The 17,381-nt window shown below is 37.2% G+C and overlaps 1 protein-coding gene across 3 annotated transcripts in view; it reads right to left on the bottom strand.

Annotated features, from left to right (window-relative positions):
* The window catches only part of STK26 (serine/threonine kinase 26), a 30,132-nt gene that overhangs the window by 7,816 nt on the left and 4,935 nt on the right, over positions 1 to 17,381 (bottom strand). For 2 of the 3 annotated variants that reach the window (XM_053955440.1, XM_053955441.1), the window contains exons 2-3: positions 7,614 to 7,844; positions 1,531 to 1,587 (exon numbers count right to left, since the gene is read on the bottom strand). In XM_053955440.1, coding sequence (XP_053811415.1) covers positions 1,531 to 1,587; positions 7,614 to 7,844 — 288 coding nt within the window. Of the gene's footprint in view, positions 1 to 1,530; positions 1,588 to 7,613; positions 7,845 to 13,716; positions 13,743 to 17,381 lie in introns of those variants that run through there. The other variant, XM_053955442.1, reaches the window with a different exon arrangement.

Genomic DNA, 17,381 nt, shown 5'->3' with positions numbered 1-17,381 from the left:
ACAAAATTATTGCAATATTCACTGCAATAAGTCAGTATTCTAACTGAAACAGGTGCCAGTGGAATGATCACCTTTACATGTCCTCTACTGCCAATACACTGAAAATGCTCTTACTCCTCAAACATACACTGTCTGTGCTCCCCTCAGCATGCAAAGCACAAGAAAAGCAACAACTTGTTGTATTTCCCTACAAGCAGCAAACACAGCAGACTGAACTTTGCAATTTAGATTAAGTAAATTAAGAAAACCAGATTATTTCAAAATAGATTAATCTGTTGACTGCAGGTTTTTAATTTAATGATGCAGTTTTTACTTTCCCAGTATTTTTGATTCCGTGCTTGCTTTTGTATCAAGACCATAACATGCTACTATAAAGTTGCTAATGGATTAGGTGTATACTTTGCACATTAGAAAACTATGCAAATAAAACAAAAGAAATTAAAGTAAACAATCAAAAAAATACCAACAACTCAGCACCAAAACAGTGAACACCCTGAAATTATGGTAGGGCAAATCGAGGCAAATCTGAAATTTTGTTCTTCTAAAATTTTATTAGTCTACAGGTTCAGTGATTTAAATTTCCACTAATAATAGCTATTTCCCTGTTTCTGACACTCCACAAAATACAACCAATTACTCAAAAGTGTTAAGAGTACCTCACAGCCCCTTCCTCGAAAGGGCCAAGTTCTAGAGCTACAAACTATCAAATGCTACACCTAATCACTATGCTTTTGATGAGCTGATGTGATGTAATTTCATAAAGAACTTTAAATAGATTTGTGAAGTCAAGCACATACTTCAACTCTCACAGACAGGACTCCTGTTAGTGAAAACATAATTATTATCACTCTGTAATAGTGAAGACATCATATTTTCCCTTCAGAATCACACAAAGACTGAGCTATATTATCTTACAGGAAAGGGTGGGTCTGTAGTGTGGCAGCTGAGGCAGAGCTGCACTGAAACCATGGGGAAACCACACTCACACTCAGTGGACTGTGCTTGTGCACTCCCCAGGCTATACCCTCCATGAATGCCACACTATCTCAAGTAAAAGGCACTTTCATGCTTAACTGAAAATACCTGAACATGGAAAACCCAACATCTTTTAACCAGTTAAAATTAACTGTCTGTGGACACAGTCCTTATTCATTCCTGAGACCCAAAGCTAAAGGAAACATTTTTTACTGAACTGTAATGAATTCTACTTGGAGGAGGTGGGGACAGAGGACCCCAAACCCAAACCCCCACCAAACATACAGCAAGAAAAGGACTTCTCAAACTAAAAACCCATTGCTTCATTTGACTGAGAACAAATGGATGCTTCCTAATGCTTACAGACAAAAAGTAAAATAGAAAAATTAACATGAATTCAATGTGACAGGACTACAATTCAAATTCATACTTTTTAGACCACTGCCACACAGCAGTGATGTAATATCAGCTGCCTCCAGGTACTTATTTTTATAAAAAAACGCCATGAAATAAAGTTCACTGATACTTATAATGCAAAAAAAATCATATACTTACAAGATCCAAAGCTGACCCTCCACCCAAGTATTCCATTATTATCCATAGTTTTGTGCCCTGTAAAGGAAGACAAGAGTTGTCAAAAGTCCAAGGCTGCCATAAAAAAATTTATATATAATTCAATAGACTACCAGCACACTCTTAGGAACAGGCAAATAGAGAGTCTTGTTAGTCACCTACTTGTATGCAATTACTTCTTGTAGAATGATCCTATGATCTCTAAAATATTAATTAATAAGTTTGACTTCTGTATTTAAAAAAGCAATGAAAAAACACCATCACTACTAACCAATTTCTGCTAAATAGTGTCTAAAATGATTTCACTTAAAGGAACAGAACTTAGAGGGGAAAAAGTGATTAGGCAGTGGTTTAAGTTTTAATTAAATACAAATAATTATTTAACATGGATCTTTTGAATATGTGAGTTTCTGCATGTCCTCTGTGAAGATCACTCAACCTCTACAAGTGACAAATTATTCTAACACTGATTTCTAGTACTGACTTTGTCCTTGGCTTGTCACTACAAAAGGTGGCTGATTCATAGAAAAAAAACCGGGAACACTTAGTAGCAAATCTACAGACTACTTACTTGCCAGAGTCCCCTCAAAAGACAAAACTCAAATATGAATCTGTGGTACTAGTCGAGAAAATTTTGTGAATAAATATATTTATTTAAAATAAAACCCAGTTATTAAAAATACTCAACTGAACCACACACAGTGGTGAAGTACCACACACACTGTATAAGTTTCCAGCAAATATTTACCAGTGCTAGTTTCTCATTACAGAGCACAAGCTTAGGGCAGGAGTACTCTTTAAAGCCTCTTGCATTCTCCATTGTATACTTTCCCACCCTATGGCCTGCCCAGGGATGGAAATCTAAAGAAAACTCAGCAAGCAAATAAAGGTGCAGTTTCTGAAAGCACCACATCCAATCATCCTAACAAAGTGTGCTCTATTAGATTTATACTGAATTTAAAAACCACACCATTTATGAGAGTCTATTCCAATATTATGATCTCAGCAGGGAAGGGCTGGCTAATTTTAGCAGTTTTTATATAAAGCCCAACTTTGTCAGCTCAGAAGACCTGCAAGGAACTCCTGTTCAAGGCAAACATTGTGGTTACCAGACATGTTTGGAGAATTTGACTATTACTTGAAAACAGTACAGGGTGAAAATGAGTAAGTACTGTTTCTCAAACAATGTCTCAAAGAAATTGCTACTATCCACTGTAATCGGGTGTGGATATTTTCTAGCCAGGCATGAACAACCTTTTTCCTAGCTATTTTCTGTCAGCCAAGTATAAATACACAGGGCAGAACAACCAGTATCTTTAGATTGTCTCAAAGCTTTGCTGCACAAAGTGCTGCACAATTCTGATGGAAGTCTCTGGATTTCTCCATATTCAAATCTGAAAAGCTGAGAATAACTTCAGGTTTGTTTTAATTGCAAAAGAAAAGAGAAAGCTCAGGTGGCTGTAATAGTTACAAGGCCAGATACTGAAAACCTTGGTCTAAAGGGCACAAATAAGGAAAACAGTCATGGAATTCCAGTCATCAAGAGATTTATCTCTATGGTACTGTTGGAAAGTCCAGCTGAAGCACTTCATCATGTGCACTTCCTAAATTTGTGTAACCAGAACATGCCAGAACGATGGTAACTTTAAATACTTTTAATCTTTTTCTTGCCTGAACTGGTAGGAGAGTAATGCATTTTGACAACCCATTAGGCTGGAGGAAAACACTCATTTCAGCTATCTAACCTAACTTATCAAGGGGACCCTCCACACCCCATGGTTTATTTATTGAGATGTTAATTGCAATCCAAGTGCAATAGGGGATGAGGAGACAAATTTAGATCCTGACCTTCTACAAATATGAAATAGCTACAAATATCTCCATCAGGACTTAAATTATCTTACAATAACAAAAGTTGCAATATAGCTGAAGCTCATATGATTCTACCCACATTAGTGAAAGCCATGATATAAAGTTAAAACATTTTATTATTGGACACAAATGTGTTTATTAAGTGCATTCTTTGACTGTACATATGCTTGCACATCACCTACCAGTATGTTTAGAAAACACTATTGATCTTGCCAGACACCCAAGGAAAATTTAGGAAAAAATTACTAATACCTAAGCTTTGAGGTTAATTCAATGGGAAACTCCCATTTGAACCTCAAGATATCCCACATTACCATGATATGGGGCTTTTGTACCTTTTTGTGTCACAATAATTGGCATCAACTTCATCACAAGAACCTCAAGGAAACAGACCTTGCCATCTTGTACCAATGATAACGTTTTTCAAGACTAAACCACCTGATAACAGACAAGTAACACTGCACTGCTAGGAAAACTATTAAAGGACTGTCCATACTTTTAAAATCACATTTACAGGTTGGATATACAAGCTGTAGCTAATGAACAGCTAGGCTGCAGAATGTCACAAGTTAGTAAGTCAAGCAATTGAAATAAAGACACTCTTCCTTTCTGCCTCTCAGCAGCAGGGGCATCTGGGAGAGCCTGCATGCAGCTGGCAAGCCCCAGGCTCCCTGGGACTGGGCATCTCCATCAGCCACAAGGCTGCCTCTGCACCCTGAAGTGCAAAGAAACTGTCAAGATACAGAATATATAGAACAGACCAGATCACTGGTACAAAAAAGAAAATCTCTGATCTGAAATGTATGCAATTAGAACCCCCTCACAATTACATCTCTTCTTCCATGTTGTAGTCCTAAGAACTTTTTAGTTATCAACTATCTTGCCAGAGGGAAAACTCAAGAACTACAAAATGATGACAAGAACAATCTGCTCACGCTAAGCTTAGTTAAAATTGATTTAAAAAGAGGAAATTACAACAGAAGATGTTCCATTACAGTTCAATTGGATGAACAGAGGCTCACATGATAAACTTGAAGCCAACACATGGTCTCAGTGGCAATTTCTTCAAAATAGAAACTATAAAATGTAAAGATTTAAGATAGATCTAGATTACTGAACTAGAGAATATCAGTAAGTGCTGTGGGCAACCTGAATGCTTTTGCACTGAGGGTTTGCTTTGGTATTTAGTCAGGAAAACACTAAGTCTCTTTGAACAGTGCAAAACTACAAATATTTCTAATGGCATTTCTACAGCTTCAGAAAGAGCCACATGTATGATTAATACACTTTAGCAAACTATTTCTAGTTCATAAAGCCTGATCTGAAACACAGCACACTGGCTCAACGGTTTTGTTTGCCTGTAAATAAAGATGCAAAGGGAAAAAAAGTATCTTCAAATTTGAAATACCTTTTATTTTTTTATTTACCTTAGGCACTTTTTAACCATTATCTTAAAAAAGTATTTCTAGGAATTTTTCAGTGACCTTTATATATAAATTGAAGTATCCAGGAATAAACATATGGGGCCATTAAGAATGTGAACTTCACACTAATTATATCCATGGCAAAACTGCATCTGATCTCTGCAGTCTAGGACTTGGATTTGTGAGAAATAAGACGTCTTATTTTTCAGAATTTAACCTCAATATTCTTTAACCTTTAATTATACAGTCATTTGGTACACAACTGTACTCATTTCATTGTTTCAAAGATATACTTATAATGTATCGAAAAATTAAATCCTGAATGAAGTACTATACAGCTTAACAATTAGGCTGACAACCACTCTCCAAGAAATAACTACTAAAAAGTTCACAGCTAGATCAATTAAGTAAACAAACAAACAAACAGACATAACTCTCAAAATACTTGCTATTACTAAAATGAAAAGGCAGAATAAAAGATTCTTTGCACAATGAACAAAGCCAATACCTTCTTTCCCCTGAGGAGTCTCAGGCTAAAAGGCCTTGAACTAGCAACCAGGGATTAATCTAGTCTAAGAAAATTTAGATAGCATATACTACTTAAAAAGTTGCTTTATTTATTTTTAATTACAGAATTAAAGCTACACATTTATTTGTGGACATTTTTATTAATTTACTTGGGGAATAACAAGCAGCAGAATTACCTAGCATGCTGCTCTGGGATGGAAAACATTCCTGTGAACAATTTTTTACTTTTTTTTTTTTTTTTAAAGAGGAATTTCTTAAAGTAATAAGAAAGTAACCAAAATTCCACAAACACCTCCCCAAAACACCTTCCACGCACAGAAATTTTCCTTCCCCAAAAACTTTCCAAGTGTGAAAAGTAAACAAGACATCAGCATTAATCTTTCAGAATGTATCCATTTAGAGCAGAAATGGAAAGAACTCATATAATGGTGAAAAGAGCACTGCAGCATTAACATGATCCTACATTTGCCAAGAATTTTTTTTAAATTAAAAAAACCTAAGGAGAATTTAATAGCTGTGTAGCACTGATAGAATAACTAGACTTTACTTTCCACACCTATATTGCCGTAAATAATGATAAGACTATTTTCTTTCCCTGTTCAATCCATAACTTATAAAGCTTTTTCCACCCCCCACCTCTGAGAAAACAAAGAACAAACAAAACAAATCCCCACCCAATCAAAGTTTAATTCTTCCATTCACAGCTGCTGAAATCACTGTTTAGTTCTGTGATTTCACAAAACACTTTTCCAAGCAAAAACGCTTCCAAGTAAAAACACTTTCCAAGACTTACTTTGACCTGTTTGTACTTCAGGGCAAACAACTGGGCTTTTACAGCACAAAGCTGAAATGATGGATATCCAGGAGAACAGAATTTAGGACTTAGCTCATCACAGAAAATAAAGGACTGTAAAAAAGACCAATCATGTCTGAATCTGCAGTACTATTTGTGCACTGCTCCAGGGGAACCTTACAGGTTGAACTCAAAGTTATCTTGAGATGAACCTGCTTGTTCTAATATGCTGTGATGCAGAAAGTAAATCCTACTTCTAAGACATTTATTACTTATTCACAAACAAACCGAAAATCCCACTGATTGAACCCAATAAAGAGAAGGAAAAATGGGTTATCAATGGCAATTTGTATGTTTACTCAGGTGTGAAGAACTCACAGTAAACAGCAAAGCCACTACAGCTGTCTTACATTAGCTGAAATCAGAAGTTAGTATTTGGAGTATACTAAATATACTGGAAATATTGGAAAAATAACTTCTCCACTTAGTATTAAAATATGAAAGATTGAATACTTTTGCAACTTAAACAGAAAAAAGCAAAATAATATTACAAAGAATATTACTAAATAAATTCTGCAAATACTTTTATGTATCACTGAAAGATACAGCACAAGGGTGAGACAGAGAAACTTATCAGAAATCTGTCTCTAAAATGTACAAAACCCCACTAGACCTTAAGAAAGCAGAAATGCTGAGAGGGAGACCAAGCACCAAAAAACAGAACCAACCAGAAAAACCTCCCAAACTGAAGCAAACAAACCAAACCCAACAAAAATCCCAAACATAAGCAAATAACCCCACCCAGATACTTAATATACTTTGTACTATCACTAAAACTTTAGTTTACATTAAATGTTTTCAGGGATTTTTTAAAAGTCACCCAAAATACATCAACAGCGCAAAACCTTTAAGCAGTACTTAAGGTGAGAACTTTTACTCAACATTTTGGTTTTCTGTAGGTTTTAATTTTTGTTTGTTAAATTATGCCTTAGATAACATTTCACACAGTGGTTACGTAACTCTGCTGATGTCAGTGTTACTTTGTCTCAGGCCTACTAAGCTGCATAACTGCCAGCACATCTTACATGGCACAGGGTTTCTTTCCACACCAGGAACAGCTTTTGTTTCTGTAACTATGAAGGTGTATTTCTTTTGCTCAAAAAAGGCCACAGAACTGCGCTACGGATTGTGGAGGGAAGAGAGAAAACCAAGGTTCAAAAACAATGGCAAAAAGAATCCTTTATCAACTCTGTTAATTCTTTAGCCATTTTGTGCAAATCCCAGTCCCAAAGAGCAAGCAACAAAAAGAGAAAAATGAAGTGAAAAACTCTGTTCAAAGAAAAATAAAAACCTACTAAAAATGTCAAGTTGGCATGATAAATTTTCCTTAATTTTAGATGATTTTTATAGCAGCATTCTAGAAATCTTTGTGCAATATTATATATTACCTTTAAATATGATCCATAGTATTTTGTTACATAAGGACTATCACACTGACTTAAAACAGTTATCTCCTGCTGTATATCTTCTATTTCATCTTCTGCTTCCTCAAGGTCTATGATTTTTATGGCAACCACTTGCTGTGTCCGATTATCAATTCCTTTGAAGACTTCACCAAAGGAGCCTTTCCCAATGCGTTCCAATTTTGTGAAGAGTTCTTCTGGGTCTGCTCTGTGGTTCTAGAAAAAGGAAAAAAAAAGGAAAAAAGACACATGAGTTGCCTAATTTACTTCCAAGTTACTAGCCCTCATTACTCCCCAAGAAGCACACCATCCAGATTTATCATCACCAGAAGGGTTGCATCAGGTAAATTAATTTCCTACACACTAACTTCTAATTCAGCTATTAGTTACAGAACATACATTATGCAATTCTGTCAAAGGTAAGTGAGCCTTACCAGGGAGGAGTCAGGTACAAACCTCATTTCACTTCCTCACATAACAACCTTTTAAAGAATAGAGCTGTTCTTAACATCAATCCTGCCTGTGCAGGAATTCTGAAGACTGGGGAATGCAATTACTGGCACAGGCAGAAAAGGCTGGGCTTCCCACCTGGCCAAGAGCCTGGGGCAGGCACAGCTCCCTGTCATGTAACACAGTGAGGGGTGCTTGGGAGAGGATGGCAGAGCCTGAGATCAGGCCAGGTGTCTTTGGGGCAGTTAAAAGGATTGACAGAAAGATGAGCCAAAGGGACTGAGAGGTGTTCAACAAAGGAATGAGAAGCTGCCATGGAGTGCTGGACCCACGGCACTGCTCAGAACTGCCTGGTATCACCACACATGCCTTACAGAGGGGAGCAGAGCACTGCTGAGGACACTGCTGGTTGGGAATCTCTGATGAATAGCTACTCTTAAAATCACCAGACTGGTTATTATAAAAATATTTTAAATTTCTTACTAGTCAAGTAGATTTCTTAGTGGACAAGTAAGTAAATTTCTAGTAGACAAGTAATCAAGAGGGCAACAAAAAGGAAGCAAATTCTCATTTTCCCTTCAAGATAAAGCAAGCCATGTAGCTGCTTAGAGAACCTTGTATGTCCAAATATCAGAGCACTGGCTTTTGAAGGACGTGGATGACACACTCCACAATTCACCAACACAGAACCTGAGATCAGAGTACAAAAGTTTACAGAGAAACGTTTTGAAGAGGTCAGACACACCAAAAGAACAGAACAGCCCATACTTTGCAGAGCAACAGAATTAAACACCTTACTGCTATCAGAACTGGGCAACTGATTGCACAAATCAGTGTTGAATAAAGAAACATCTCTGCCTGAAAAAAGCCCTCTAATTCAGTAAAAAATTTTGAAAATATGGAAGAAATGCTTTGCTCTGCATCTCTCTCACATTCCAAAAGTCAGAATTAGCAAAGGAAGCGGCAGGTTTGGCAAAAGCAGACATTTAACCTAAAGCACAGATTACCCTACACAACTAAATACTCAACATGAAACTCCAGAAAATAACTTTACATTGGTGTTTTTGCAAATTCCTGAGAAAATCTTTACTGGAAAAAAAAAGCTAGTCCAAAATGTACAGTCCCATTTCCTTACATCTGGGCCCTTAGTGTTGCTTCTCCCCTTTGACCAGAACCAGAATTTATTCCAAAATATGGTGAAATGAATCAGGAAACAGATTTAGCTAAGAGTTAACCATATGATTTTCCAGGTTTATTTTCAGCTGAATCAGTTCACTGCTTATATATACCAAGCTGTTATTTCTGCTATCACAAGAGGAGGGAACATGAATTAGTACAGCAGATTCATACTGATCTGTGGAGGTAAGATTTCTAGATTTTTCAAACAGACAAGACACACTGCTGCTCCTGAGCAGCACATTACAACTGTGGAATGAGGAATTTCCCTTTTGTCTATAATGAGCTTACTGCTACTCTGCTCCACTAAAAACAATTCCTAGAAATAAACAAAAAAATAGTATTTTCTTCTGTTGATAGAGACAGTGAAAGACCTAAAAGATGAACAAATACACAATCAAAGCAAACGAAAAAAAAAAAAAAAAAAAAAAAAGAAACTATTTGGTTTGAAACCCGGAAGAACTAAATTTTATTATACTGGGAAAGCAAATGACTGAAGCCTTCAGGTGCTCATAAACCTTTTAGTTAAAATGGTCACAGAACAGCAGTAAATCTTCAGATTGTCTGAAGACAGACACATTGCTGTACACTACTGCACCAGCTCCTGCATCATTTCATTGCTAAGAGTAAAAATTATTTAAAAAAAAAAATCTGAATTTTAAATCTATTTTCAGGCGTGATCCAAAAAATTATTGTAGGGACAGGTGTGGCAAAAGCAGCAGTGACTGTGACCCAGCCTTTCCCTGCTGCCAGGTAAGATGCCAAACTGTCCTCTAGCCAGGAATCATTTCTCAACTGCATTAGTTACAATATGGAATAATAAACTGATAGTTCTCAATTTACAATAAACACGGAAACACATTTCCAAGAAACAAATTAAGAGAGATGACTGGCAAAACTTTTTATTGATGCTTAAATACTCATCTTCACAAAACCTAGCTTCAATTTAAGACCTACTTGGAATCTGGGATTTCAGGAGTCATTCATATTAACAGGTCTTGTTGATTTGAGATTAAACCTGTTAAGCACTTCCAGTCAGATAAAAGAAAAGCAATTTAATAACAGACATGCCCAGCTAATCCAGCCCTTCATAAATGTCTGATCACCTCAAAGGGCAACACTTGGATTTTGCTGGGGGAGAAATCTTAAGCAGAAAACTCCTCTGGGCTCCTCAGTAGAAAAGAACATCACTCCATCCTATACACCTACTTAACCACCATCAACAGAACAAACCAGGCCTACAAATTCTCTCCCCCAAGCTACTTCAGGTGAATCAGAGCTTTAAAGGCTATTTTATCTTCCAACAACTCCTGATGCCATTATGTGTGAGTGCTGGAGTACAGGGAGATCAGTCATGGCTGGACTTCCCAGTGCTGCAGAACTCCATGTACACATCCCTGGGAGGTGGAGGTGGAACAGAGTGGTATCAGAGGAGAACAAACTGTGCAGGACTACTTGAGGAAACAGTCACATCTTTCTATTCTCAGAAAATCCTCTCACAGCAAGCAAAGTCAGCTTTATAGCTTCTGTTACTCACTGAGGCTGACAAGGGACTGTAGGACACTTCAGGATAAGGACAGATATTTCTGACCAACTACAGCTAATATTGAAATAATGTCCTTTGGAAAGACTTCAAACTTGTAACACTACATAACTTAAAACATGGCCTGAGAACAAAGACTGCATTTTGGAACAGATTTGCTTTTACCTTTCTCAATTTCCTTGTCTTTAAGCCTACTGTTCTACAGGAATGTTTTTCTGTAACTAATGAAAACAAAACTTTAAAAGACTGCTCTGTAAACAAATGTATAGAAAAGGATGGAGATATACTTTATACAAATAGAAGTATATATGTGTTTATACACATCTTCAAAAGATACCAGTAAATTTCTGCAACGCAGCTGCCAAGCTAAACTTCTAATACGGTAGAAATTAAGATTTTTAACACTATTAACACTCCTGAGCAAAACCACCCATTTTTATTCCTTGTTGTTTCACAGATTTTTCACTGAAATGGAAAAAAACTTTGAAAGATGCCTGTGCAAATAACCGGTATTCTTTTTTTTTAAATAAATACTGGTTTCCATGGGAAGCCATGTCTGTTGGGCAGCAGATGGTAACAACACAATAGACAGTACATGAACTCTATCATCACCTCTCCAAAGATAATACCTATAAGTGGACAAATCAGGCAGAGAATATCTTGCTCTTTCCCTCCCTAAGCCCAGTTCCAGACAAAAGGACAAAAGCAGCAACAAGTACGACAAGCACAGGCACATTCACATGCCAGCCCCAGTCCCGCCAGTGTGACTAAGAGCACCAGCAGGAGCATGACAACACAGGCCCTCTCTGCACCGTTTCCAAGTGCACCATTTCACCAGCCCAGCACAGCCACACAGCCTGGGGCCTTCAGGAAATCTCTCCTCCTCTCTTATTCAACCTTAAGCCATCACTGTATGTGTTTATACACATCTGTATGTGCACACAAAGTCACACAATCTGGCTCCAAAAGGACCTCAGGAGGTCATCCACCCTGATCACTTGCACAGAAGCCCCAAATATAACCCACTATAGCATCGTTTTTGCCAGCATACATTTTTTTTTTTTTTTACGTAATTTTTGTCATTTGTTGTGTCAAGCATTCTGCCAATCTGGTTTATATAACCTCTTTCCTTTGATTCCAATAAACACATGTTTCTGAAGCAATGTCCTGGCTCTGTTCTGCTACAAGATGGACTTGCTGACTCACCTTTTCACATCGGACCCTGTCATGTACCTGGTTCTTCAGATTCTGAATTCTTTAAAACAAACTTAAAGCATACTGAATATGTAACTTCCAAGATTATACAGAAATCTAATAACACAGACCAAATTAGAAGAAACTGGCTGTGTCCAGATCTGTTGGTACAGGACAGCTCTTTTACAGAAACAGGTCTTCTGAAAACGCTCATTATTGAATTTCATTCAAAGGTACTGAACACAACTGAATGAAAAAAACCAAAACTTCAAAGAATCTTGGACAGAGATTGAACTAATAATTCTTTGATTCTAACAAAATCAAGCACCCAACATCTTATAGGATTCCTAAAGCAACTATTTTAACAGTCTGGTGAGATTTCTTCTAAGTAGTCTGTCAGTGTGAGAACATATATCCTCTTGTCTTACCAGTATTCCTAAAACCTGACTGAGAAATGCTGTTACACTATGAGGACTTTCAAGCATCTCCCAGGCTTAATCTGGAACAGAAGTTCCCTCAAAATTGTAGCACTGCTAGAGAGCAGCTCACCTACATTACCCAAATATGTATTAAATAAAGATATAATAATTAGCTTAAAGGACTTTATAAAAGGTTAGTAAAAGAAGCCCACAGAGTGTTTACTCATGTTTTTCAAGCACCCACTACTGTGGCAGCCTAACAGGTCCTGGTATCTTTGGAAGCCATCAGAATTACCTGTGTTTAAAAGACTGTCATTTCAAGCAAATCCATTTGCAGGCATTTACCTACTCTCAGATAATAAAGTACCTCTTAAATTTTTCTTCTGTTCAGACCCCCCAAAAATAAAATTAAGAGGGAGTAAGATTGACAAACCTGATATGCTACAGTACTTCTTTAACAGTAACGTCTTAATCAACAGATACATTCTTCTTTATCTCTTGCCATACACTATCTGCATGTAGTTTCAGATATTTTATATATATATATAACTAATTATACACCATGCACATTAAAAGATGTAACAATATATATTCATATAAATTATATATTTTTTTCATATTTTACTTGCATAAGGAAAGTTACTCTCAGAAATAGTGCCATAGGCATGTGTGTGTGTATACACAAAAATTTAAATAGTTTGGAGTTAATGAAGGCACAGGTGCAGATCCATTATTACTTAAAAAGAATAAGAAAAAATGAACCTGCTGACATTCAAGACAAGGGTGGAACCTGTACACACCTATTTTCTTCATCTTGAACATATACACACTTTTTTTCAGCTGTTTTGGCATGTAAATAAACTCTGATGTTGCCCTGCAGTTCTGTTCAAGACTAAGATATCAGGATTTGATTATATTTACTGGAACTGTATGATACATATGCAGAGAATATTACTTTAACAACAGAACAATTTGATTTAATAAAATTTTTACATTATCTACAAGTTTTTCTACTCAGTGGCTAATAAAAACTAGATCTGGGTTTTGCTGTCCTTATATGGGACCTGACCTCTGTTACACCCTTCATGAAACATCTCTCTTATCTGACAAGGGCAAGACTCATTGCCATTTTTAGTGAGAACCTAGGGAACGTCATATAAAAGCAAAAACAGCAAGCAAAAACTTATGTGGCTGTTTTCATCAAATTAGCCGTGAGGCGAGCTGCTTGAAAATTTCTATGACTATCAAAACTCTAAAATCAGCTTTCAAATCCACCTATTGTCAGATTTTTTAAGGAAAGAATTACCTTCATATTCAAACCACCTCTGACCTGTGGCAGATGCGAGCTGTCAATTGGACGTTACGCTGAAAATGGAAACCACTGAAGTCACTTCCTCTATTCTTAGCTTTTCTTTCACACAACATAAAGCAGCTTAGGAAAAAGCATAAATAAGCACAAAAAAAGACTAATACCATATGTTGCAAAGATTAGCTCTTGACACAAGGCAATTTAAAACATTTACACCAATTATTTATAAAGAGTACTCTGCACTGAGGAAAGGAAACAAAGAGCAATTTCCCATGACAGTGAGTTTTCTCTGTAACTGATATCCTACACATCCTACAGTTCAAATGGAGCCCCACTTGGCTTCTATTCTATGTATCAATACCTTTTAACTACCTAGTATATTTTTAAATGCCCTCAAACCACTGCATACAGCTGCATAATCTCCAGTCTGTTCACATCTCTGAGGAGCACAGCCTATTAAAAAAAAATCAGAGAAATTAAGGTGGGGGGACACACAAATTACATGATTGAGTCTCTACTATGATTTGAAAATATGTGAGTGGCTGAATGTTTTCTAGCTAGAAGCATGGACATCCTGAAATGGAGACAGAAATCAGTTCAAGACATCAACAGGTTCTGGTGTCCAAGTGTACCAAGTTGTGTGTTTATTAAGAGTTCAACAAACTGATCTTTCATAACAAGTTTCATCTTCTCTGTTGAACAGTGCTGGACAAGCGACTGCTGAATGAGTAACTTACCCACCTCAATGAACTAACCTGAATCAGAAGTCAGAACATAAAGGACTACTGCAATTTCTCCTTGCTTAAGAACACTTGTAACCTCTACACTTTAAGAACTGCTTTGAAAAATGTACTCTGCAGAGAGATTTCAAAGGCCACATCTAATAGGAATATGGAAAAATAGCCATTTATGGGCTGCAGCCTACTTTCAGCAGTGTGCCCTTCCTTTCAGCACCAGCCTGCTTATCAGCACACAAACAATTTTTTTTTTAAATTTTTGCCACACCCATTTAAAGGAATAACTGTGTCAGAACTCTGCCAGCAATACCCTATATCATTACAGCATTTCAACCATTTTCCTATTATTTAAATACAGCTAAGTGGCAACTGTTACATAAATTTGACAGGCCTTTTCACTCTAGAAGCCATTTTAGCATTTCCTGTGCAAGTTAGGACTTGATACACAGACCTTCCTCCTGTAAATAAGATTAGAATTATAATACAAGCCAGCTAGAACACAAGTAACAACTAAATCCAGGTTTTTAACTTGCCAATCCATAAACTAAAAAGCAGCAAAAAGACCTCAAATATGACACACATTAGTACTTTTGCTAAATCTCTCCACTGAAGAAGTCATTACTTATTTTCAGGCCAAACAAAATTAAAGTGAGGCACAAACACGCTAGCTGAAAAAGGATGGCTCCAAACCACAGTGTGGGTGGGTTAAAGAGCAGGCCACAAGTTTAGTTACCACAGATAAGGCTCCAGGCATAGTGACTGCCTGCAATGAACCCTAAGTGGGACCCCATACTTAGAGGGTATCAGCATTCCTTTAATTTGGGGAGGGACCATTTGGAGAAAGAAAGGCAAACAGCAGTCTACTAGAATCCTACATTTCTGTCCTCTTCCCCCAAGGCTAGAGGACCACAAGCTTGAAAGCTGTACTTTCTTCTTGAACACTGGCCCTTGATCATATCGATGATACTGGACCTGAAGCTACAAAAAGCACACAAGGAAAAACCAGAAATACAACTCCAAAACGAGCTGCAAAGAAACTTCTGCTGCCAGAACCAACCTGCCCGTTTCAGGAAACTCCTTTTTCAATTACTTTGCAGCTCATTCATAGCATGGCAAAGCATCTCATTACATAAAAGGCAAGGGGAAGGGGGAGGGGAGGAAAAGAAACACCCTGGAGGAAAAAAAAAGAATCAGATTCTTCTTGCCAACTAGGCTAGAATAAAGCTGTGCAGGAATGTAAAAATGTTCTTGCTGTGACCAGCTGCCAGATGACACCTTCCTAGGTGAGAGAGCAACAGCAAGAACATTTTGCTCCCCTCATAATTCTCTGTTCTTAACTGATCTACATCAGTAGAAATTCAATCTTTTTACTCAGTGTTTTACATTTAGGCATGCTACACTCATGGTCTCTTCAAGCCGTACACTGTTTTTATTATTCTGCATTCAGTTCCCAACACAGAAGCCTCCACTAAAACACAACTCGACATCTAGCAAAGCACAGACACCCTCTGATCCTCCCCCAGTCAACATTATTCAGATATTCAGAAAATATAACAGTACCCAGTTCAGAGGAAAGACTGCAAAAGACTGGGAGCAGGAGGAAAACAAGAAAAAAAAAAACATTCTCAGGACTGAACATATGGTTCTTGAATTCTGGTTCATGTAAACAGTGAAGCCACACTGGGTTCTCAGACTCTCCCTTCCAAGGCTCAAGTGTGAAACCTGCAGATTTCTGCACATTTCCCATTCCTTTTTTTCCTTCACTGATGCACAGAGAATTCATGCAGAACCATGACAGACCTTGTCAGAAAGCATTTTACATATGCTGCCTCAATCAAGACCATTCAAATCCAGATTTCAGCAACACAAACTTGGCTACATATTTCCAAAAACTGCAGTTTTGTGCAATTCTTCAAAGTTTTCCTTATGAAGAAGGAACTAAGTTGGAGCCATGCTCTTTCCTGAGCTATGGACCTGATCAATATAGCCCAACTCTGCAAAAACACATGCACAAAATATGACAAAGAATGACTGCTACCTTGTCAGTACCTGTATTAATAGTTTCTCTGGTTCAGTTCTTTTTGCCAGCTAGCAATCCTGTGGCAGAGAAGATTTCAGTGAATTTCACCAGGTGGGCACCCTTCCCAGGAGATTTAAGCTTCTCCTTTAGAACTAAGGAGTGTGCTCAGTGATCCTCATCTAATCAGCAGAACAGACATGTTCCAGAAGAACTGCAAGAAGTTTAAATTTAAAGAACAAATGACAGTTCTTTAAATAAATACTGGTGAGGCAGTATTACGAAGGAATTTTCTTTCCAATTATTATAAGAAAGAAATAACAGGATTTGGAACAGCGATTCCTGACATAATGGATACCTCACCAATTATTTCTTTGAAGACACCATACAGGCAGGCACTACAGCATGACAAAAAATACTTGTCACAGAAATATTTCAAAGCCAACTTTTCACCCTTCATCTCCAACCTCATCTTCCCCAAACCCATTTCTGAATGCTTTTGTCAATTATTAAATTCAGTCCCTAAGAATAAATGAAAGGAAAACAAAAGTCTCTTATAATTTTTCGAATTTCACAACTTCTAAATCTGAAGACAGTCACTAAAGAGAAAAGAAGTGATACTTTTACTACTGGTTTTAAATTCAGCCTTTCACTGTCAGGGATGGCTGAAAGCTGAGGCTACTACTCTTGTCTATCGTCACCAATACATTTCACAGGTATCACAGGACAAATGCTGCTGCAGAGGCACACTCAGTCATATATACGCCTCCTGGTGTACCACCGAATTTCTAGATATAAAGAAACATTCTTCCCCTTAAAATACATACCTAAATAAAAAATTGCAATATATTACTGAACTATTGCTTGCTGTACATTCTCCTTTTGGAGAAAAAGGAGAAAACAAGACA

This window comes from Vidua chalybeata, chromosome 14, assembly GCF_026979565.1.
Source record: "Vidua chalybeata isolate OUT-0048 chromosome 14, bVidCha1 merged haplotype, whole genome shotgun sequence".
NCBI classification, from domain to species: Eukaryota; Metazoa; Chordata; class Aves; order Passeriformes; family Viduidae; genus Vidua; species Vidua chalybeata.
This window is presented reverse-complemented; position numbering and strand designations above follow the sequence as displayed.